General features: G+C 35.4%; 1 protein-coding gene across 1 annotated transcript; it reads left to right on the top strand.

Moving 5' to 3' along the window:
* Positions 1 to 13,139: 13,139 nt before the first annotated feature.
* On the top strand, positions 13,140 to 22,703 carry RERGL (RERG like). The gene is made up of 5 exons (XM_002712743.5): positions 13,140 to 13,295; positions 14,653 to 14,709; positions 17,070 to 17,143; positions 18,424 to 18,572; positions 21,935 to 22,703. The coding sequence occupies exons 1-5, from the start codon at positions 13,145 to 13,147 to the stop codon at positions 22,215 to 22,217; spliced, it is 714 nt and encodes a 237-aa protein (XP_002712789.2). The 5' UTR covers positions 13,140 to 13,144; the 3' UTR covers positions 22,218 to 22,703.
* The last annotated feature ends 3,466 nt before the right edge of the window (positions 22,704 to 26,169 follow it).

Here is a 26,169-nt window from a genome sequence, read left to right as displayed (position 1 = left end):
ACCACAGGCAGTGGTTTTACCGTTACTACACAGCATTGGCCCCATTCTCTTTTCTTGGAAAGCTACCTAATCTCTACTATTTTCTAGCTCATTTTTTACTGCCACAAAGAGATAGTCATATTCTGCATCTATCAAGCTACTTTTTTATCTTTATAATATTGCTTGAGCTATTCTCTCTGAGATATATCCATATTCATTTCCTAAAGTATATGAAAAGTTGACATATTTTTTGAGTTAAAAGCACACACAGGTATTCTCTTAAAGTCAGAAAAAAAGTCCAAACTTAAGGCATCAGAATGGCCTCACTCTCACAGGTACAAGAAGACCTGTGCCTGTGTCCCCCATTTTCAGGTGGTCCAGTTCTCTTTGGAACATAGCAACAGTGCACCAATCTCTGCCCCTGTGGTCCCTTGCCTTTTTCCGTCTTCTGTATCAAATCTCCCAGTGTCTCCTTATTAGGATACATTTGATTCCATTTAAAACTCACACAAATAATTCAATAAATCTCCCTTGTTTTAATCAACTTAGGTTGCTATAGAAAAATAGCATAAACTGGGTGGCTTAACCAACAGACATTGGTTTCTTCAATTTCTGAAGTCTGACAAATCCAAGATCAAGGTGCCTGCAGATTTGGTGTCTTGTGAAAGTGGTTTCCTGGCTTGAATACAAGCACATTCTTGCTGTCTCCTTCCACTCATGGAAGAAGATACAGACAGTGCATGAAAGGGTATTGAGGGTGAGGGCAGTGGAGAAGAGAGAAGAAGTCTTCCTTGTATTCATCTCCTTATATGGACATTAATCCCATCAAGAGGACCCTACCTTAAATCTAATTATCTAAAGCAAACCCAAATATCTCCCAAAGGGTGTAACAATATTCCCCAAAGGGTGTAAAAATACCATCACATTGAGAGTTAGTGGTTCAACATGAATTTTGGGGATACTCAAATATTCAGCTCCTAACACTCCCATCTTAGTATACTGTTGACTTAATCACATTTACAAACAGCTTTTTTTAAAAAAATGAATTAAACTGTTTGGATTCCAGGGATTAGGATTTATTATCTTTGGAGGTTATTAGTCTACTACACTTCCACTTTAGAATTTAGTTAGGTTTGTCTTCTCTATGCACCCTTGGAACCATAGCTTACCCCTGAATTTGTACTTGTTATCTTAATTTTTTCTCACAAGAACAAAAACTTTTGGAGAGCATAGGATGTAAAGTTTTTCTTTTTATTTTCTTTTCATTTTACTCCCAATGCCCTAGCATTATATCTGGCACACAATAAATAGTCACTATGTATTTATAGAATTTTTGAAATTATGCCAGCTCTGATCTTTTGTATTTCAAAATAAAAGACTCTACTCATTATGTTAGAACAAGGGAAAATAATGCAGACTTATCTAAAGACTTGGGGCAACTCATTACCATATGACTTTATCCATTACCTTATCTAATGAAATAATACAAATATTTTACTTTTCAAATGCTGATTTATTAATTTTTAGGGTGAAAAATTCCAATGCATAATTGGCCAATGGGATTATATGAAGCATCTGGCCTCATCACACCTCAGATGAAAGGTCTGGGGACAGAATTTTATCTATTAAGGTTAAATATAATCATATTGGCACAATTAACACATCTGTGAATGAAACCAAATAAAGCTGTAGCCAATTCAAAAGATAGCACAAACACAAAAGACATCACAGACACTGTGGTACAGTGGGTTAAGCCACCTCTTAGGGTGCCCATATCTCATAGTGGAATGCCTGAGCTCCAGTCATGCCTCCACTTCAACTCCAGCTTCCTGCTAATGCACCTGGGAGGCAGCAGATAATGCTCATGTACTGGATTCCCTTTACCCCATGTTGGAGATGGAGATGGAGTTCCTGGCTTCTGGGTTCAGTTTGAACCAACACTGGCTGTTTTAGGCATTTTGAGCACTAGATAGAAAAATCTCTCTTTTTCTTTCTCTCTCTCTCTCTCTCTCTGTGTGTATGTGTGTGTGTGTGTGTGTGTGTATATATATATATAATATAATACATGTACATACTTACACACTCCCTCTATCTCTGCCTTTCAAATAAATAAAAATGAATAAATAAACTTTGAAAAAAATAGAAGAAAATACTCAAGATAAAGTGAAAGTAATAATACAACTACATCCACCCCAATAAGGAAGAGGATAGTAGAGGAACTTAAAAATAACTATGGCTTTTTGTTCGTGAATATAAAGAGAAAGAGTTCTCTAGTGGCTTCAGTATTTTAAAAAAATGGTCAAATACAAAGAGTAAGAAAAAGCCAAATATAACCATGTGTTATAAATCTATCAGAATAATGTCTTTGAGGTGATCAAAATTTTTCAGAAAATATAAGAGGGAAGAAACTGTGCTTTTTGTAAAAATGAGCAAGAAACAGAGATCTGTGGGGGAGTGTGCTATAATGGAGAGACTGGGTTTTGTGCCAACCTAACTTCAATATTTACTCTGTGTAACCTTGAGCTAACTCAATTTTGAAATATTATATGATAAAATGAACTTTATTCTTGGAAATTATATTTGTCAAGATGCTCCAGAGAATCATGAATATATATATAAACTGAAAAAAAATTATAAAAACCTGGAAATAAAAGAAAAATGTAATTTGATGTAAACATTTTTGGAAACCAATGCATAGTTTCCTAAGAGCACACATTTTGCACAACCTTTATGAAAGACTCAAATGTGCATAGATGTAAAAACTGTGCCAAGATAAAAATCTTTTAATTCAATTTTTAATGAATTTTTGAAGTATTTGCATTTATGTATCCACATATATCCATCTTTATATATATAAAATATTTATATATACACATGTATCAAAAATATCCTTGTATACATGCATACATATAAATTATAAAATTCTCCTTGTATACATATATAAAGATGTTTTTAGAGTTAGTGGTTAAAATGCCACTTGGGACAACCTAATTCCATATTGGAGTGCATGGGCTGGGAATCCTGGCTCTGCTTCTGATTCCAGCTTCTTGCTAATGTACACCTTGGGAGGCAGCAAGTGATAGCCCAAGTATTTGGGTTCCTTCCACTCATGTGTGAGACCCAAACTAAGTTTTGGGCTCTTAGCTTTAGCTTGGCCCAGCCCTGATTATTACTGTAGGCATTTTGAGGGTGAAACAGTGGAAGGAAGATATATCTCTTTCTCTCTTTCTCTATTTTTTGGCCTTTCAAATAAATTTAAAAGTCATAAACAAAAAAGGAGCTTTTTATTATTAAGAAGTGGCTCAAGCAGGCATAAAGGTTGAACATTTTCCAGACATTCAGTTGCTAAGCTGGAAACTAAGGAAAGCTGGTGGTATAGTTTCAATCCAAGTCACAAGACCTGAAAATCAGGAAAACCTTTAGGAATCAGACAGTTTTAGTCTGAAGGTGGTCAGCCTTGAGTCTCAAGAAGGCATATTGCTTCATTTCAAGTCTGAAGACATGGAAGAACCAATGACCTGGCTCAACCCAGTCAGGCAGAGCGAAATTCCCTCCTACTTGCATGACACTCTGCCTTTTCTTCTATTCAGCCCTTCAACTGATGGGATGACGTCCACCCACCTGAGAAACAACCTGCTTTTCTACGTTTGCTAAAGACGATGTGAATGTCATTCAAAAGCACCCTTCCAGATAGACACACCCATAGTAATGTTTTGGCCAAATATCTAAATTCCTTGCAGCCCAGGTAAATTGACATACAATTAACTGCCACAGAAACAGAGGGTCTTTGAGAGGCACAAACTTCAATCTACCTGTTCTGAAAATACGAGGCATTTATCTCCTGTCAGGGTGAATGAACTCTACATTCCAACCTACGGCGCTTCCTCTTTCTCCTGGGCAGACTTTTATTCTACAAGGGCTCATTTGTTGTCTTCCCTGACCTTTTAGTGTAACCATGTGGTTATAGTTATAACCAATGCCTGTGAACAAAAGCAAGGTGCAATCCAATCACCTCCTGCACAAGGCTTGTCATGGCCATTCCCTCTCCAGAGCCTGGAAGAGGAAACCAGGTTCTGTAGACTTTGGAGGACAGCTGTTGATTTTCCAAGAAATCAACCTGTTTGAAATTTAGAGTGAAAAAGAAATATACTTTTCATCCACTTGAAACATCAATCATGTAAAAGTCTACTTCTAACAGGCTTCAAAAAGTATCATAGGTACTTTGGTAGTCATTTAATTCTACGTAACTTTAGGGCTAAACTTTAGCAATGAACAACTTTGAAATATTGATTTCTAGAATTTACTGAAAGGAGCTAAATATTAATAATATATCTTTTTCACATTTGCATTATTCACCCTTTTTAATTATGTTTTTGCAGAACTTGCACTCCTGGGAATCTCCCAGCTGCTGTCCACTCAAGCTTCCTGTTAAGGCATCTGCACTGCAGAAGAAAGACACTGGTTGAAGAGCACAGTTACTTCTCCCATACAATGATGAAGTTCACAGTCACTGACCAACTGCAAGTGATTAAGATGCAGCTAACTAAAATTTTAGCTCACGTCTGAGAAAAAACTAAATTAGCTTCCAAGAAAATCACTTAGTGTTAGAGAAAGACTGACATAAATTTTTAGAGAAGGCATAAAAGGTGAATAGCTGAGTCGTAATTACTATTAGCAATCATGTTTCAGTTATTACAAAGTTAGTGGGAAACTAAAACCTTATGAAACAATAAATACCTCAAGAATAATTTAAAAGAATAAAATAAATACCGGATCATTACCTTGAAGAGATAATTGCAATTATAAGAATACATGCTGAGGAAAATTAGCAAAGCCATTCAATTACTTAGTCTCACACATGCTTTGAAAACCTTTGAAAATTGGTGAGTTATTCATCATGTTTCTCTTGCAAAAAGTAGGCCTATGCAATTTAGTTAATAACCAACATTACATATTGAATAAAACATTTCTGTAGAATATGATACCCGAATGAAAGATTCTCTTTCAAAGAATGTTCTAAAGGTATTTAGAATTATTAAGTCTTAACTGTCATAGGTCAATTCTATGAATGATGTCAACTCAATTTTTAAATTGCTTGGGACTGATACACAGGTCTCTATCTTGTTCAATTTCAGTTTGCAGACACAAAGATATATGTCATATAGCAAATCATACATCATGTATTACTTTGCAACATCATGTATTACTTTACAACAACTGTAAAGGTAAAAGGTAAAATTATTTGTGATGGAAGATTGTGTATAGTATGTATAGAGTAGAAGGGGGAAAAGTCCCCTCCCTTCCTCGGCTATCCATATAATGTACATTCAGCTAAGCTTTTTTTTTTTTTTTTTTTTTTTTTGACAGGCAGGGTTAGACAGTAAGAGAGGGAGAGACAAAGAGAGAGTTATAGACAGTGAGAGAGAGACAGGGAGAAAGGTCTTCCTTCCGTTGGTTCACTCCCCTAATGGCCGCCATGGCTGGCGCTATGTGGATCCGAAGTCAGGAGGTCAGGAGCCGGGTGCTTCTTCCCAGTCTCCCATGCAGGTGCAGGGACCCCAGCACTTGGGCCATCCTCCACTGCCCTCTCGGGCCACAGCAGAGAGCTGGACTGGAAGAGGAGCAACTGGGACTAGAACCCGGTGCCCATATGTGATGTTGGTGCCACAGGCAGAGGATTAACCAAGTGAGCCATGGCACCAGCCCTCAGCTAAGCTTTTTTGTTTGTTTGTTACCTCTTCAAACATACTTGGTTATCTTTGAGACTCTCAGAACAAGACCTACCTCACTAGCAATCTGAACCCAAGATCGTCCAGCCCGCCTGTTACATGCTACCAGAAACACTGTAAGACCTGGCTGTTAGTTTGAATATATAGATGCATCCTCTAATCCCTGTCATTGCTGCTGCTTCTGGATACACAGCGCTTCACAGCCCTTCTACCGTGAAGTTAAATTTTATGTCTCATCTCTCTGCACCTCTCCCAGCCTATTGGTGATGTTTCTTCTTATGGCATAACCATTTTTGAAGTTAAATTTTGCCAATAGACTGCTGCTGACCAATTCATCTTGTATACCTTTGCCTGTCAAACACCTGTCATACTATAGTTCAAAAGAACAGTAGACAAAATACTTCTCTTCAAATTATATATATATATATAAAATTTATACTACATCTACTCATCTATTTATTTTTCTATCATTATGTATCATATACACACACATATTTGTATATATTCAATAAAGGTAATGTTGAAGATAGAAGAAAGAAGTCAGAATTATTGGGAATCAATTTTTTAGGTTCAAAATTCAACAAACATGAGATTCAGACAGGCAAAACACAGAACACAGACTCTAAAAAACTGTATTTTCTTAACACAATCAAGGCAATAACCGACGAAACCACAGCCAACATCAAAGTGAATGAGGAAAAGTTGCAGGCATTTCCACTAAGATCCAGGGCCACTCTCAAAATTGCTTTTCAATCTAGTTCTGAAATTTTTATCAAGAGCCATTAAGCACACAGAAGCATGAAAAAGTGCTCAGGAGTAATAGCTATCAGAGAAATGCAAATAAAAGCCACAGTGAGGTTTCATCTCAACTGTTAGAATGGCTATCATCCAAAAATTTAAAAAAAAAAAATGTTGATTAGGATGTGGGGAAAAGGGTTCCCTAATCTATTGGTGGTAGGAATGTCAACTAGCACAACCATTATGGAAGACAATATGAAGATTCCTTAGAAATCTGAAAGTATATTTACCATATAACCCAGACATCCCACTCTGGAGAATTTACCCAATCAAATGACATCAGCATAGGAAAGAACTATCTGTATCCCTACTTTTATTGCAGTTTAATTCACAATAGCTAAGATATGGAATCAACCCAGAAGTCCTTCAAGAAATGAAAGGATAAACAAAATGTGGTATATATATATACTATGGAATACTAGTCAGCCATGAAATAGAATGCCATCTTGTCTTTCACAACAGAATGGATGCAACTGGAAACCATTATGCTTAATTAAATAAGCCAGTCCCCAAAAGATTTATATTATATATGTTTTTTGATTTGTGGTAACTAACATTCAGAACAGAAAAAAATGTGATGTATTTGAGCAAAACTGTCATTTTCAGAGCTGATTATTTTTTTACAGTCCTTATCTACACTCTTGAGTATCAGTGGTTCTTCTACTTAATACTTATTGAATTATTTATTTAGTGGAAGATATAAGCTTGTGATTATAACATAAACTCAATGTATGTCATTATAAAAAAAATGCCAGAAAGCATCAAGGAAGGGATGGAAGGCTGAAGGGAGAAAGGAGAGAAAGATAGAGGAGGAGAGGAAAAAGAAATAAAAGGGAAGTGAAGGGAAAAGAGAAGAGGAGAAGGAAGGAGAAAGTGGGGGACTGAGATCAGTTGTAGAATAATTCCCTTCTATTCAGATTTGAATTTCTGAATTTTAAGCAAGTATTCCAAGAAATTGCAATCCAAAAATTATCACCAGGAATAGGTGTAGATGCTAAAAATAGTCTTTTTAAACAAAATAATATCAGAAATCCTTCTGTTTCATAGCAGTCTGGTACACATACTTGTTCACATATTTAAAGAAATGCATCAAAAATAATTATACACATACACTCAATGAAGTCTATATGGGAATATGATTTGCACATACTGAATATATAGAATATAAATATAGGACCTAAGTCATTATTTTTTCTAACTTTTAAACAGGATATATTTGTGTATATAGATATATGCCAAAAATATTGAACTCGATAGCAGAACTATTTTGTATTTTGTAACCACTATTGTAATATTTCCATCACTTAGTTAGGTAAATCTTTAGATTTGAGTAATTCTCTGGGAAGGATTTGGAGAATTTTTGGCTATGGAGTAATTGCTTCTTCCCTTCAGTAAAGAATGCTTTCCACACTGTTCCTGCCATGACATGTTGTGTAAAGTGTTTCTTCCTGCTAAAATCTCCCATCTAAAACCCTTCCCAACCACAGTAGAATATGCAAGCACCTGAATACTGTTGATGTAGGTAAGTCTGTTAGCTACTTGAAAACATAAGTTTTATGAAATTGGGAGCTATAACTTAATTCTGTGATCACATAAACAAGACTAGTGTCTGCAAATACTAGCTGAAAGAATAAAAATGTGAGAGAACGATCCAACATGAGAAGCGAGATACACAGCAGACCCATAGAATGGCGGATGTCCTAAACAGCACTCTGGCCTCAGAATCAGCCCTTAAGGCACACGGATCTGGCTGAAAAGCCCATGAGAGTATTACAGGCATGGAAAGCCAAAACACTCTGACAAAAAAAAAAAAAAAAAAAAAAAAAAAAAAAAAAAAAACCTAAATGAAAGATCTCCACGAGTGAGATCCCAGTGAAAAGAACAGGTCATCAAAGAAGGAGGTACCTTTCTCTGAAGGGAGGAGAGAACTTCCACTTTGACTACTACCTTGTCTAAATATGATCAGAGTTGGTGAACTCAAAAGGCTTCCATAGCCTTGGCAGCTCATGACAAGAGCCTAGGGTGATTACTGATGCCATAAACAAGAGTGTCAATTTGTTAAGTCAACAACAGGAGTCACTGTGCACTTACTCCTCATGTAGGATCTCTGTCCTTAATGTGCTGTACATTGTGATTTAATGCTATAACTAGTACTCAAACAGTATTTTTCACTTTGTGTTTCTATGTGGGTGCAAACTGTTGAAATCTGTACTTAATATATGCTAAACTGATCTTCTGTATATAAAGAGATTTGAAAATGAATCTTGATGTGAATGGAAGGGAGGAGGGAGAGGGAAAGGGGAGGGTTGCAGGTGGGAAGGAAGTTATGGGGGGAAGCCATTGTAATCCATAAGCTGTACTTTGGAAATTTATATTCATTAAATAAAAGTTAAAAAAAAAGAAATTGGGAGCTATAACTTAATTCTGTGTACATTTGCATTGTAGAATGTAAAGATAATGAATTTAAAATTCCATATTCTTAATAAAATAAATTTCTGTCTGTTTAATTTCTATACTCACAAATTTATTCTATTAATGAACTGATCAATTAGTTCTAATAAACTATTATTTAATTATTTTAGTATATTTTGATTCATAAGAGATATCTTACTATTCTACCCTGTCATTTTTTTTCTACAAATTTTTACTATAACTGAATATTTTTTCCAAAATAGACTGTCCATATTTAATTAAATCTTGTTTTGAGCATTACAGTCTATTTTTATATTAATTTTGTCTGAATTTCAGCATTGAGTCTTTCTATTCATACTCCTCAATCAATTCAAACCTTATTTTATAAGTTTCATTAGAGAATTATTTGTATAAATATTATACATTCTTTATAATTTTATTATTCTTTGCATTTCTTTCTGTTTCTCCCTCTCTTCCTTTTCACCCTCTCTCCTTTTGACAAGGATTCTTTTTTTATTATGTCAAATGTTAATACTGCTGTCTACTACACACAGTTTCTCAGAAGAGTAATGTGGTATATCCAAAAATATATTTAAAAATTGTCCAACTTATACAAAATGTTAAACATATAGAAACTATTTTGTTATTATTATTGTTATTTGAATTATTGATTTACTATGTTTATCTTTTATCTGATTACCTTTCTGAATGGTCTTCACTGTATTGGTGACATAAATAATATCACTAAGAAAACAGTATCTGTAAATAGAGAGCATTCCGTGTCTTCTGACCCACACATGACATCTCTCCTTCATTGTGTTGGGCAGAACCACCAATTTTATGACATAAGCTAACATTGTTTTTATGAAGTAAGAAATAATAGTAATGAATCTATATATTTGATGTAGATTTTTAAGAGTATAGCATTAATCGCTCTGTGAAATCTATTTTTAGTTTACAAAATATTTTTTAAAGAAGGCATTATATTTCATGAAAAGCTTTTGGAGGCATGTTATTTGTATAGTTTTAAAGTTTTGTAAAGTTAACTTATTTATTCCATTTTAAAGGTGAGAGAGAGAGAGAAACCCTTTAAGTCACTCCCCAAACACCTGGGCCAAGTTCTTGACCATCACCTGGTGCTTCATAGAGTGCATATTAACAAGAAGCTGGATCAGAAGTGGAGGAAGTGACATTCCATCCCTGGAACTCCAATCTGAGATACAGGATGCTAGTGGTATCACAGTACCAACCCCTAGTTTTCTCTTTATCTGAAAAATGTAATTGAAGTATTCTAACAAATTTGTGTTTAAACAATCTCAAATTTTTGAATAAGTCCTATTAGCTCATGATGTTATTTCAATACATTTCTGGATTTTATTTACTGACTTATTTAGAATCTGATGATTTATTTTCATGAACTGTCATTGACCAATAGATTTCTTGTTCACTGTGTGTCTATGTATACCAGTCATGTCTGGTTAGGTTATGAAACACACAGCAAATGAGTTGGGAAACATTTCATTTTTTCAAAGTTCTGGAACAGTTTGCAAAGATATCTCCTTATCCTTGAAACTTTGGTTGAATCCTTCCACCTTACTGAAGCTGAAGCTTTGGGTTGAGAAATTATGCTGCTTATACTGTCAGAAAGTGCAAGAAAATGATAATGGCTTAAAAGAATTGATAATCCTGACTTTAGAGAGGCAAAATTAAATGGATAAAATCACCGCATGTATTAACCTTTGACATGTAATCTGTTGCTTATTTTTAATGCTTTATGCACATCTCCTGAGACTAAATTATAAACCCAATGAGTACTTTTTCTGTCTGTTCACAGATAAGTTTTCAGCACCTAGAACAGGGTCAAGACCACAGTAGGACACTCAATTCATTTTGGATCATTCAATAAGTTAATAAAAGAGTCAAACAATTTTGCTTTGGCCTTGAATGGATCTTTTTTAGGATGATGTGAGGAAATGTTAAATAGTGTAATAGTGTGCCTATCAGAAGCTGATTAAAATTTTAGCATCCTTTGTTTGTGACTCCTTCCCTAACAAAAACTCAGCACTTTGGTTCTTAGAAATATATGCTAGGATTGTATTCTTTCCTTTCAACTTTACAACTTCACTCTAGTCCAGCAACAAGTTATTTTACTAGAACTACGGTTGGAATCCAAATTGAAAAATAAAGAGAGAGAATATGGTGAAATAATGCTTGTACCTTGATAACAACAATTATTAATGTCCTATATTCTGTGAAGTTGTCTTTCTTTTTTTACCCATAGATTTAGTCACCTTCATAAAGATACCAATCACATTTTTGTAAGAATAGCGCTTCTCCAAATAGAAGTAAAAATCAATTCTACAGTATAATAAATCAGCTGGCACACCTCCTGAATTAAGAAAAAACTTACTGTTGGGGGCGAGTGAACACCCTGGCCTGATGCGCTGGCATCCCATATGGGCACTGGTTTGAGGCCCCGGCTGCTCCACTTCCAGTCCAGCTCTCTGCTGTGTCCTGGGAAAGCAGTGGAGGATGGCCCAAGTCCTTGGGTCCCTGCACCCACATGGGAGACCCGGAAGAAGCTTCTGGCTCCTAGCTTCCGATTGGCGCAGCTCTGGCCCTTGCTGTCAATTGGGAAGTAATCTTTAAAAAAAAAAAAAAAACAAAAAAACAAAAAACCTTACCGTTTTTAACATAGCTGCACAAATTAAAGAGCAACAAAGTTTACTTTTTTTTTTAGAATTTATGGCAAAAAGGAAAAATCTCAGTTGTTTCAGCTGTTACATTATTGATCACAGAAATTATCATGTCCTCTCACGCCTTCTTTCCTTTTCAAGGTCAGTTTCTTTGAAATAGACCATTCTCGCTAATTATTCTTTCTTCCATCTCTTTCTGGGTCCTTCACATGTTTCAAGCTTCACCAACTTTTAAAAGTCCTTTTTACTTTACTGCGTTGTTTTCCCCAGATTTTAAAGCCCCAACTTAGCAATGATCATATTTATTGTAATTCCTATTATTCCTACTTTCTCTTAGTAGGTGATAGACTCCAACAGGGTAGAAAATACACTATTTAATCATTGACATCATAAACTCAACATAGGTTTAAATATAGAGGCAATGTTTGCTAAATGAATACGTTTTGTACAAGCCATATTACTACATAATCAGTTCAGCCTGGAATTAAACTCCTTCACCCATGCCTCAAAAACAGAGGTGAAGTTTTGTGCTTGTGGTGGACTTTGTAAGTATCTTTTGGGGAAGGTATGAAGGAAGAAAATAATGGGATTCCTGGAGCAGCAGGCAACTCTGATGAAAAAAAGTCTATGAAAGACTTATAATTTTGCATATTAGATTTCCCACTTTATGTCAGAATGGTCCCTTCAAACTTTATTTCCTTTTTCATTTCTCTTTCTTTGATTCTCAAATATGACAGAGATATGACAGAATCCTATTGACTGCTTCTCAAACATGAAGTTGTTTTCTCCAGAAACTTCACTGTTGTTTACGTGTGCTTCTCCTGGAAAGTACTTATTAAAAGCAACATCGGGGAGTTGAAACCTGACATTGGCTGTGTTGTTCCTGAGAATGTCTTGGGCTTCAGAAAAACGATTTGGATGTTTAGTTTCATTACTTTCACACCTACATTCAAAAATCCTAGAAAGTGAGCTTCCTTCTCTTTTCTTTTTATGTTAGAATTTACTTTCCCTTGCCTTTCACTGAAGAAAACTCAGAAGAAGTAGGCTCATATTAATGAATAAACAAAACTTACCCAATCAAAGTAAATTTACAGGAATCTTCAACCATGTTCTAAGCACTTTCTAATTGAAGGAGAGTTTTTTCCTAAGGTCATAGGACAAGGTTGATTTCAGTAAAGGAACAGAGAGGATTTGGACTAAGCCTTCCTTACAAATGTTAACTATTATCTTGATAATACTTAGTGTTTGCATAGTAACTGTAATTTTTAAAATAAGAATGGGAAAGGAAAAGGGAGCAGGAAGAAAGGCAGGAGTACAGCTGGGAGGGAGGGAGGGAGGGGGGAGGAAGAATCATCATGTTCAGAAATCTGTATATACTAAATGCATGAAGTTGTATTCCTTAAACAAAATAATAAAAAAAGCAATGATAGCAGTAAAAAATAAAGGCATATTCTGAAAACTACTGTAGGAAAGCATTTTGAGAGTTATTATTAGATGATAGAAATGTGGGGTGGAGTTTGTCTGAGAGAAATGACAGCAGCAATAAAAAGGAAGTCAAAAGCATACGTTTGGCTTCAGTCAGCATACTTCCAGAAGCCAGGGCTGACCAAGAAGGAGCAGAGAAGCAAGATGAATGACGTGAAGCTTGCTGTTCTGGGTGGTGAAGGGACAGGGAAATCTGGTGAGTGATGTTTTGTATGACATGGGATTCAATACAGCAAGAGTGAGAAACACAATGACAGGTTTAAGATTAACTTATATATAAAAGGAATACATACGTATACCTACATAAACACACATGTGTATATCGATATAATAATGATGTCTGTCACTGGGATGATATGTAGACTATTTTTAACAGCATTTTTCATTTTTATAGTCAAATGAATGTGCATGTGTTGAATATAGAGACATGGAGCAGCAAAACTGTTTATAATGTTAATTGTCAACTAATCATTGAGGCTTAAAATTGAGAGAAATTCTCTCCATTACTAACCCACCTACTTCTACATCAACCCACCTGCCCTCTCCCCTCTATTGACTAAGCAATGGCCATGCAAGGACTCTCCTGAAATGAGATCTTGGGTAGAGAGAGGTTCACGGAAAGCTGTGAATAATGTTTAAATGCATGGTGGTCAAGAAAGATATGCCACATTATTTCACATTTTAAACATTGATTGAGGCTTGTTCTGTGACTACCCTGCGATCTATCCTGGAGAACATTCCTTGTGTGGTTGAGAAGAATGGGGATTTTGTAGCCTTTGGATGGAACGTTCTGTAGAGGTCCACTAACTGCTGTTTCAGGGAAGAATATCTTGAAACTGGGCAACATTTGGTCTAACAATGGATGCCATATTTTTGTTTTATTTTGTTTTGTTTTGCTTTGCTTTGTTTTGTTCCATCCATGTATATTGGCAGCAAGGACGCCAACAACAGAGTTGTTTGGAACCTAATGAATAATAGCATAATATGTGGACACCCCTAGGAGCTGCTGTTATGTAAACTGATACAAAGGTCCTTTACATATTTCCTGGATTTTTAAGTCCTAATATTATTAAACATATTCAATGCTTGATGATGTCCTGTCACTCTTGTACCTAAATGTGATTTCAAAAAGTTCCTGGAAATTGCATTATCTTTTAATTTTATTTATCTATGAATGTTTGGAAGTACCTCTATGAAGTGGTAACTTGTAGTCAAATTTAATTTGTTAGAGAAAAAGGGAGATGCCATAATTCCTGCTCCTTAAATGTAATAAATCTCTTTCTCTTACAAAAGGTAAGTTGACTTCCATGTTTCCACTCAGGAACTGACTCCATAGGACATAAAGGTGTAGCACTCTATGATCACTTTCTTTCTAGCTTCCTGATCATTGTGGTTTTACTATGGCAACACTGTTATTATTCAGAGGGAACTTAATACAGCTTGAAGGTCTTGAAGAATGTTTGCAAATTTTTGATCAAACTTCATGTACATAACTGAATTTATCTGTATCCTAAAATGCAACAGATGCTAAATCTAGCCTGTTTGTTTTGCAGCACTGACAGTAAGGTTTCTTACCAAGAGATTCATTGGAGAATATGCTTCTAATTTTGGTAAGTTAATTCTCTAACAATTTTTTAACCTTAAAATTTCAACAACATGATCGAACTCCAATTAAATTCAAAAGGACTTAGATAAAATCTGCCATTTCTACATTTATTAGGCAAATCATTTCTTCACAAATTCTGGGTAGAAATACCAAAATAAGTACTTGAATGATCTTTTCTGATAGAATTAACCCAATTTGATGATAAGTAGTATGAATTAAAAAATAAATTATTAACTTTGAAAATATATTAATGTGGGTTCCTCCACTAAAATATTATAGAATATGTAAATGTAAATATGAATATTTCTTGGAAGTTACAACAATAGATTACTGAAATAATTTTGAAATTAAATTAACATCTGTTAAAATATAGGCACAGATTTATGATGAAAGCACAAGGAAACACAAATAAACATATATATTTTTTAAATAAACATATTTTTATCAAACCACATGAAAATAATAGCAAAATTATACCTAATTAAAAATCTTATTACTATTTAGGTTGCTTATGTAAATTTAAAAAAAATTCTAAGAGTCCAGGGCACCTTACTACAGTTTTAGGATCTTTTCACTAACTCTACTACAATTTTTTTGTTATTAGATAAGAATTATGATGACATGAGTAGCAGCACAAAATGTAATATCACAAAATGTCAAAATTTTGTCACAATGTTAACAATACTTATTTATTCAGAAATTAATCAATATAATAGCAATAATGTTTACTTAATCAAAGGCATGGTGATAAGGAAAGAATTTTGTTCTTAACAAGAGTGACAGAATTACAGAAAGAATGAGAATTGAGAAAAAGAATTTCTTTTTCAATATTGCTTATCTAGAGTAAAGGAAATTATGAATGATTGCACATGTGTTTTCCCATGAAAAATACAAACAGTAAAATCTTGCATTCCTGATCCATGAAGCAACATTATTAGAGTATTGCAGAAAATAACTTCAAGGTAGTGCGCTGTAGTTTTTCCTACATAAATCCTGAGTAGTGTTTCAGCCTATATGGCATTGCAAGTATGTTAGGATAAGTGCTTAAAAATTATTTATAGAAGGAAAAAAAGTCAAAAAGTGAAAAATGTTTCTAATTGTCAATTCTGGTGGCACCAACTTCAATAATAAAAGTCAACATAATGTACAAACTAGAATGCACAAATGAGAAAATTTTCTAGAACCAAAAATTTTAAATTAAGCAATATAATATCAAAACATAACAAAAACAACCAAACACCTCACCTTAATTTTTTATATGATATAGTAACAAAAATATATGAAGTGTTTACATATTTCTAGCTGTTACACTTGACAAAAATATAAGACTTAGAACCATTTTGAATGGACAAATTATCAATGTCACTAGCTGTATCTGTGCAAAGAAGCAAAACCACCTTAGCCTGTAGTAGAAGGTTAGAAGGGGAAATAATAAAATGTTAAAATTTTGAGAGTGAGTGACCCTACCCAGAAAGTTTTGAGATTTGAGATCATATTTTAAAATGTCTAGAAGGAAACTGTATGGTTTTAGTCAATAGCAAATCTACAAGAACATCAGGCATTGAGTTCTAGGTGTGTTAACATTGATATGTCTACTAAACTTCTAAATGGAGATGTCCTTTAGCAAGTGGTTTGTATTTGGAGTTCAGGGAAGAGACCTGGATCCTCTAGTATGTTGGTTTATCAAAAATCACTGGAGTATGCATGTTTGGGCTGGATACAGTCAGCAGAGACAGAAGTAGGGAAGAAATGTGTAAAGGGGTGTATGATTGTGGGAAGACCTTGGAGACAAGTCAGTAGACAAAGTTTAAAATGGAGCAACAGGAAATAAAAAAAAAAAAACAGGAGCATGCACTTCTTGGAAGGCAGTGTGAAGGAAACATTTTAGGGAGCTGGAGTGACCAACGGCACTAAGGCATAAGACAAATTAGATCTAATCTGAGAACTAGAGTCTAGAAACAGTTAAATAGTTTTGGCATGTTTGTAAGATACAATCATGCTGGAAACATTCATGATGAAGACGAGAGGGACAGAATTGTTGGAGCCTTGTCTTCCAGTAGGTAAGAAGAAATCCCTAGTTGACTGAATATCCCTTGGATAGGAACACAGATATTTCAACCATAGGACAGAGTGGAAGTCTATGGGCACCAAGGGATGCAAATAATTAGATATAGTGGTGAAGTTTATCTGGAAGAAACATACCTGAGATAATATGAAAAGTACATGTTTTGGGTCACCCAAAATGAAGAAAAGTTACTATACTATCCCACTGTGGTTGAATTTGCTATACTATGATGTAGATATTAGTCTAATTTTTACTCTGATGTTTTTCCATACTGACAATGAATATACACTTTTTTGCAGAATCTATTTATAGTAAACACTTGTGTTTGGAAGGGAAACAGCTTAATCTGGAAATATATGACCCTTGTTCTCAAGTAAGTAGAACAAAATGTCATATTTTATTTTTTCAGTAATATTTTGTAGATTGATGAAGATAAGTGAAATATTACCAGTGTTAATGCTGAATTGTTTTCTCAATTTTAATTACTATAATTTTTAAGAGATTACTTTTCATGTTGTAAACTCCATTTTCTGACTTTGTAAATTTATGTCAAAATTTCACATTACAAATATGTTTAAAATAGCAATATTTATAACATAGCATGTCACAGTGTGTCAGAAATTTCTAAGTTTAATGGCCATCAACTCAGTTTACATTTTCACTAAATTGCATCCATAACTAATAAGTTGTCAACAGACCGTAAGTAAGATGAGTTTTGATAACAAACTGGTTTGTTCATTCAACAAACACAATTAGTAGAACTAGGATTACTTAAGCAAGAGAGGAAATGCATAGCCATTCCATATTGCAAAACATTTCCTTATTAATGTGAAATATCCACTTTGATTTGTTCAGTTAAACTTTGCTAATATTTTCCTTTCTTGTTATTTAAATCTGACCCGGCACAGACAACTGGTGCATGTTCTTTCTCATATGTAGCAGCTAAAAGAAGGAAAAAAAAAAAAAACACCTCAATCTGCACATGCTCTGGGAAGAGTGGTGGGATGGTGGGAGTTAGGATTAACAATTAAGGGAATCTGGGTGTGGTTCATTAATTGTGGCAAATATATTAACAATATGAGGTATTAATAATAGGGAAATCTAGGTGTGATTTATAGATTGTGGCAAATATATCATACCAATATAAGATGCTGAGATGCTGATAACTGAGGAAGCTAATCATGAGGTATATGGTAACTTTTTGCACTGCTTCACAATTTCTGTTTTGTAAATTTAAAACTATTCTGAAATATACTATAGAAAAGCAAACCCAGTACCAAAAATCAACAGATATTTCATTGACTAACGTGAGTAGAAAATATTATCTCTTTTCAATGAACTATGTGGCTATTAATTCAAAAGAAAATTGTTATATTTTAAATAATTTCCCAAAAATTGACATTTTCTTATAGAAAAGTTGTAAAATAATACAGGCACAACTTTATTTTAGTTCCTCTTTAATTTAAAAAATTTGATAACTTTTAATTAGAGAAAAATGAAATAGAGAAACAAAGAAAGCACATTTTGGAAAATACAAGTCTTCAGTTATTGAAGTCTCTCCCACGTGAAATGAGTCCCCATTACTTAACTGTTTAAAGTGTAAAACAGAGGTACTGGAACCAACCATTTTCAATGCACTTGATTTCTTTTCAGCCACAGAAAGCAAGCTTCTCCCTCACGAGTGAGCTTCACTGGGCCGATGGGTTTATTATTGTTTATGACATTAGTGACAGGTCTTCGTTTGCTTTTGCAAAAGCACTGATCTACAGAATTCGGGAGCCACAAACTAGCCATTGTAAAAGGTAAGGTACTTCATTCCTCTCACTTTCATTTTAGTAAATCATCTTATAGCTGTAAGCATCATTAGGAAGAATTTAGTACAGCCTTCCAATTACAAAATTTAACAGCCCTGAACAATTCACCTTCCCATTCTACAGGAGTTACACATGTAGTAAAAGGAGTAAGATGAGAATGCTTTATATCCTGGCTGACATAAACAGTTACTTGCCCTGAGTAAATGGCTATTTTACAAGACAGCTTCTATTGTTAACATGACATTCAGTTGCAAAATAATGGTCCTCTGTACACAAGATAGTTCACTTTTCAACCTTTCCTTTTCATTCTCACAAAAGTGTTAAGGATACTAAATAAATCCAGATTTATTACATTTGGCATCCTGTGAAATCCAATTCCTAGTCATATTGGGTTGTTCAATCTATCAAAGCAAAGTAGACTGAATAATCAAACTGTTTACAAATTCTAAGTATGAGAATACATTTTCCTCCATCTGACCTCCTAAAACAAAGAGCTTATCAACAATTCTCCATCGTAAATATCTTAACACAGGAACTATGAATAAAAGTGCCTTATATTATTGTTGCGTTAGTAGTTGAAAACGTAAACATCTGAGTGTTCCATTTCACTCTCCATATTTTAATTGCTTTAGCTTTTTTGATTTAAGATATTTATTTGTGTTCAACATACTGGTGAAGATAATAGTGTTTTTAACCAGTTTGCCATTTGAATCCAAATAACAGTTCAATCTGGTATATAAAATGCAGAGTATTATCATGGAAGATTGAGATATATGCCTTTTACATCTATTTTAAGTGCCAAGAAACCATGAGATAGTATTTTTTTAAGATTTATTTATTTACTTGAAAGGCAAGGTTACAGAGAGGCAGAAGCAGAGAGAGAGGTCTTCCATCTGCTAGTTCACTCCCCAGATGGCCTCAATGGTTGGAGCTGTGCTGATCTGAAGCCAGGAGCCAGGAGTTTCTTCTGGGTCTCCCACGTGGGTACAGGGGCCCCAGGACTTGGGTCATCTTCCACTGCTTTCCCAGGCCATAGCAGAGAGCTGGATCAGAAGTGGAGCAGCTGGGACTTGATGCTGGCGCTGCAGGTGGTGGCTTCACCCACTGTGCCACAGCACTGGCCCCAGACGGTAATTTACATATTACATTTCCTTGGAGGTGGCTAATGTACAGTATTGTTTACATTAGATTTACCTTAGTTAAATCATTTTAATCTCTAGAACTCATTTCTCTGATTATATAACTGATAGCAGGATGACAGGGGAGAATGATGTCATTTTATTGAGGTACCGCATGTCTGATTTCCTGGATTATGACTGATTTTTAAAAGTTGAATTATTTCAAATGTTGAATTTTGTATATTTGAACATCAAGACAGTAAACAGCACAAAATAAAATTCTTATGATTTTTTTTCTAAATCAAATAATCAGTCAAGAACAATTAAAAACCCATTGAAAATGCAAAAACCTACATATTTTTGACATTTTTAAAATAAGCTTCTGAATGTTTTGACTAAATCATTTCTAAAGTATTTTCAATTCTCATATGAAAAAATAGAGTAAAATATTGCACTCTTTTCTAAAATTATATCTGATATATGTAGTTTACCCTTCAAATATTTTCATGTACCATTCCTCACTCATCCTTTATAATAATTTCATAAACTAGACTGAAAAGGGTACAGTTAATGTCCTCCAAATACCACCACATACTGCTTTTTCTCCCACTGCTTGTACTCTTAAGTGAAAAAAAAAAAAAAAGCTTTTAATGGAATCTGAGGACAATACGAGTTGAAGATTGCATTTACCCACGTCTTCTGATTATAGATATCTTGGTAGAGTTTCATCTTGTTTAAAAGCTAATGGTTTAACTATATTTCTCAAAGCAAACACTATTGCCATAGTTTCAATATAACTAGGAAGAATATTGATATTTGCAAAAGCTATTTTATTTTTGAAAGAAACATTTTTAAAGCAGGAATGTCGTGCAAGGTCATGAGATGGTAGTTTTCTCCACAGAATGCTATAATAAAGAGTAACAAAGAAAACAGCAATGAATTTTGAATAATATTTTCCTAGGAAATTATATATAAATTGACTTTTTCATGACATTATTGTGTTAGTTGATAGATTTTTATTAGTCCTTACCTTAAACTTAATAATAAACATGAAAATAATATTTAACAAACATCTTTTATTGTCTGAGTTTTTGCTATGTAATTTTGTATACATCAGTTCATTTAATGTTTGTTAGAATTCTCTGGAAGACTTTTTACCACTTTTTACATACAAAAAAAATAAATTACAAAGATAAAAATGGAAAGACAAGTGGGAAAAATAATCATTCTTGAATAGTAAAAGGAACAAGAACTCCAGAATAAGTCTGTGTTACTTCAAATCCTATACTTTAAGGGCTTGTTTCTTTTGTACCACTTACCATATCCTATATCAATTATTTTTAAAGCTTTATTTATTTATTTGAAAGGTAGCATTACAGGGAGAGAGGAAGAGACAGAGAGAGAAAGAGACAGAGATCTTCCAACTGCTGGTCCTTTCCCTGAATGGCTGCAACAATGGAAGCTGGGCTTAGCTGGCGTCGCAGCTCACTAGGCTAATCCTCCACCTTGTGGCGCTGGCACACCGGGTTCTAGTCCCGGTCGGGGCGCCAGATTCTGTCCCGGTTGCCCCTCTTCCAGGCCAGCTCTCTGCTGTGGCCAGGGAGTGCAGTGGAAGTGCTTGGGCCCTGCACCCCATGGGAGACCAGGAGAAACACCTGGCTCCTCCCATCGGATCAGCGGGGTGAGCCAGCCGCAGCGCGCCGGCTGCGGCAGCCATTGGAGGGTGAACCAAAGGCAAAAGGAAGACCTTTCTCTCTGTCTCTCTCTCTCACTGTCCAACTGTCCACTCTGCCTGTAAAAAAAAAAAAAAAAAAAAAAAAAAAAAAAAAAAAAAAAAAGAAAGAAGCTGGGCCAGACCTAAGCCAGGAGCCAGGAGCTTTATCCCGGTCTCCCACATGTGTGCAGGGGCCCAAGGACTTGGGCCATCTTCAGTTGCTTTCCCAGGTGCATTAGTAGTGGGCTATTTGGAAGCGGAGCTGCTGGGACCCAAACCAGTGCTCATATGGGATGATGTTGTAGCAAGCGATGATTTAACCTATAGCACCACAACACTGGCCCCCTAAAATATTTTTAAGTGATATATATACCACTATACATATACCTGAGCATGAATAACACATATAGACAATAATTTTTTTTTCTTTTTTGATTCATAATCCTTTGGATATAAACCTACCTGTAAAAAAAAATTGCTAAGACAAACTTGCCCAAAATTGTGTATCTGTGTTTCAGAGCTGTGGAAGCATCAGTGCTCTTGGTTGGCAACAAGCAAGATCTAGGTCACGTGCGGGAAGTTGGCTGGGAGGAAGGACAAAAGCTGGCACTGGATAACCGATGCCAATTCTGTGAACTGTCTGCTGCAGAGCAGTCTCTGGAGGTAGAGATGATGTTTCTGCAAATTATCAAGGACATCCTGACAAGCTTCAAACTCAAAGAAAAGAGAAGACCCAGTGGATCTAAATCAATGGCTAAATTGATCAATAATGTATTCGGAAAGAGAAGGAAATCTGTTTAGTAGACATGTAATCCTAGGGGATTTGTTAGATCAGAGTTTCAAACGTTCACACAATAATTAAAATTCTCCTTTGTATGCATTTTTTCAAAAGAAATTCTTTTTTTAGAGATATGGTATGATTGAACATTTGGAATACAGAGCTTAGCTTTTTGGTTCATTTTGTTTTTATTAATCTTTTTGGTTGTTTGTATCCACTTCACCCTTCTACACACATAACCTTTATCTAATTGCACAAAATAACACTCATTGTAGTCTTTTGATGGATTGCTATCCGATTTACCAGCCCAAACAAATTCTGCTAATGTAATTTTATTTAACTACCATTCTACAGTCTGAGGTTTACTTTTATTTTACATAGTTCTTTTGAATTAAGTGTCTAGTTATATTCATAGGATAACGTATTATAGGGCATAATGTAGTACAGGGCTTAAATTATCAATGTGAACATTTTCGATCTATTTAATAAAATTCATGAATGGAATTTTACATTTCTTTATAATAATTCAATGAGTTATGTGATATTACACATACTTTATAACTTGAGACTCACAAAGTTAAAGTCCTTTCACAGAAGTATACATTTTATCGTAGGTCTGATGATGAAAAAGTGTCTCCTTGCTGTATGCAGTGACAAGGACAATTATCACATCCTTTTCAGATTAACAGATTAGTCTACTGTAGTTCATTTAGATTCCCATACATCAGAAGAAAGGTAAAAAATTAAACCCTGCTGGAAAATCCCTACATAACTTTGTGTTGTTTTAAGATTTATTTTTATTTATTTGAAAGGCAGAGTTATAGAGAGAACAAGAGCAACAGAGAAAAGAGAATATCTTCCATCAATTGGTTTACTCCCCAAATGGCTGAAACAACCAGGGCTGTGCCATGCCAAAACCAGGAGCCTAGAGCTTTTTCCAGGTCTCCCACATGGGTGTGGGGGCCTAAGCACACTTACATCTTCCACTGCTTTTCTAGGCACATTAAGCAGAGAGCTGGATTGGAAGTGAAACAGCTGGGACTCCTCTGGCACCCATATAGGATGCTTGTGTCACAGGTGGTAGCTTTACCCACCAAACCACAATGCTGCCCCCTCACCTCACTTTGAAGGCTTTTTGCTCTGAAAGAAATATTTTAAAATTGAATACAGATATGTGGGACTTTTTGTATTACTTAAATTACCATTTCCTATGAAAGATAACTGTCTGCCTTTTACCTCTTAGACCACAGTGCCCCTGCTGGTGATCTTGCTGCATTTTGCCAAGTACTGCCTTTTTTTTTTCTTTTCTTTTCTTTTTTTTTTTTTTAACTTTTATTTAATGAATATAAATTTCCAAAGTACAGAATATTGATTACAATGGCTTCCCCCCATAACGTCCCTCCCACCCGCAACCCTCTCCTTATCCACTCCCTCTCCCCTTCCATACACATCAAGATTCATTTTCGATTCTCTTTATATACAGAAGATCAGTTTAGCATACATTAAGTAAAGATTTCAACAGTTTGCTCCCACACAGAAACATAAAGTGAAAAATACTGTTTGAGTACTAGTTATAGCATTAAATCTCAATGTACAGCACACTAAGGACAAAGATCCTACATGAGGAGTAAGTGCACAGTGACTCCTATTGTTGACTTAACAAATTGACACTCTTGTTTATGGCCTCAGTAATCACCCTAGGCTCTTGTCATGAGCTGCCAAGGCTATGGAAGCCCCCTGAGTTCACTGACTCTGATCATATTTAGACAAGGCCATGGTCAAAGTGGAAGTTCTCTCCTCCCTTCAGAGAAAGGTACCTCCTTCTTTGATGACCCATTCTTTCCACTGGGATCTCACTCACGGAGATCTTTCATTTAGGTTCCCCCCCCCCCCCAGAGTGTCTTGGCTTTCCATGCCTGAAATACTCTCATGGGCATTTCAGCCGGATCTGCATGCCTTAAGGGCTGATTATGAGGCCAGAGTGCTGTTAGGACATATGCCATTCTATGGGTCTGCTGTGTATCTCACTTCCCATGTTGGATCATTCTCTCCCTTTTTGATTCTATCAGCTAGTATTTGCAGACACTATTCTTGTTTATGTGATCCCTTTGGTTCTTAGTCCTATCATTATGATCAATTGTGAACAGAAATTGATCACTGGGACTAGTGAGATGGCATTGATACATGCCACCCTGATGGGATTGAATTCGAATTCCCTGGTATGTTTCTAACTCCACCGTTTGAGGCAAGTCAGCTTGAGCATGTCCCGAATTGCACATCTCTTCCCTCTCTTATTCCCACTCTTATATTTAACAGCGATCACTTTTCAGTTAAGTTTCAGCACTTAAGAAGAATTGTGTATTGATTACAGTATTCAACCAAAAGTATTAAGTAGAACAAACAAAAAAAATACTAAGAGGGATAACATATTATGTTGAGTGAAATAAGCCAATCCCAAAGGGACAAATACCACTTGTTCTCCTTGATAGGTGACAACTAACTGAGCAAGTACTGCCTTTAAAGTTGAGATCCTAGGTTCTAATTTCAGCTGTATTATTGATAATTAAAATAGGTCTTAAACAATTTAAGCAGGAGTTTCAAGTGTTGCTACACATACTTGGGTAATATATATTGGAGAACTCCCAGGACCAATATGGAAAAATAGTGAGCCCCTAGAGAGTGTTTGGATCAGAGTGAAGGAGGAGTGACAATACTGGACTGTCGCATCTGAGAGCATTCACTGACATGGGATCACTCGTTCTGATTCACAACTCAACTGTTTAAGGTTGAAGCCCAGGGCTGGTCTACATAGCTTTCTGTTCATTAGAAGCGTGACCTTATTGATACACTAAAGTAAACGTAGTAGAAAAATAGAATCATGCTGCAGAACACACACCAGTTTCTGAATGTTCATGAGATGGGGAGTGGTGCTTGGAGCAAATACAGATTAGAATCAACAATCTAGCATTTGACTCTGTTCCTGGGGGAATTCAGGGGGCACTTCCTTTGCTGGGGAAGTAGGGAATGTAGTGCAGAGGAGGCACAGACAGCTCTGAGAAGCTTAGCAGTAACTGTGCTCCATGGACCTGGAGTTGACGGTAGATGAACTCTGTTCTACATGCACGGATTGAGCTGTGCTCCTCAGTATCAGTGTAGAGGAGAGAATCCTAGAACATCGAATCTGCTGCCTCTACAAGGGTGCTTCAAAAATTTGAAAGGAATAGAAATTTGGTACAAGACAGTTTTTAAATTTATGCATAGTTTTCAGATGATATGTATTTTCTCAGACCTTTTGGAAGATTCCTTGTATTTCTTCATGTACACATCTCTCTAAAGAGATAGTGCCATGTCCAGGGTTGAGGCTCCACTTTTGATACTGACAAGTTGGATATTTAGTAGTGATGTGCCCAGTGAGCCATACTGTGGGAAAGTTCAGATTGTGGATCAGTGCATTACTTCCACCAGGGTCATTGTCATTGTGAATCCATTGCCTAAGCACAGGGACCAGGAAAAGAGGCAGCTTGAATTCTACTCAACAGGTACGCTTTTAAGTCTGTGTAAAGTGATTTCTCTTTGGTGGCTATGCTTTGGTGGGTACTAACATGATATAAAAAGACAAGGACAGTTTATGACCTCTCTGAAAGATCCATATATATATTTTTTTCCTTCAGACCTCCATTCTTTGATCTTTAAGTCTTACCTCTTCCAGATCTCATAACAACCAACAAATGTTTAATGACTGCCCAGACATAAGTATACTACATGGCACCTCTCCTTTTATACAGGAAATACAACAAACTATGCTTCTTGAAGTTTTGCCAGCAGGAATAATTCCATTTGTTAATAAACGTCATGGTTACTTCTGTCTAGGACTGTAACGAGGCTTCATTCTCTTTTGCTGGACTAAAATGTGAGTTGTAACTGAAGAAATATTTCTGGACTGGCATTGTGGTGTAGCAGGTTAAGCCACTGACT

The sequence above is a fragment of the Oryctolagus cuniculus genome, chromosome 9, assembly GCF_964237555.1.
Source record: "Oryctolagus cuniculus chromosome 9, mOryCun1.1, whole genome shotgun sequence".
NCBI classification, from domain to species: Eukaryota; Metazoa; Chordata; class Mammalia; order Lagomorpha; family Leporidae; genus Oryctolagus; species Oryctolagus cuniculus.
Note: the sequence above shows the minus strand (reverse complement) of the source record. Positions and strands in the feature narration are given on the sequence as shown.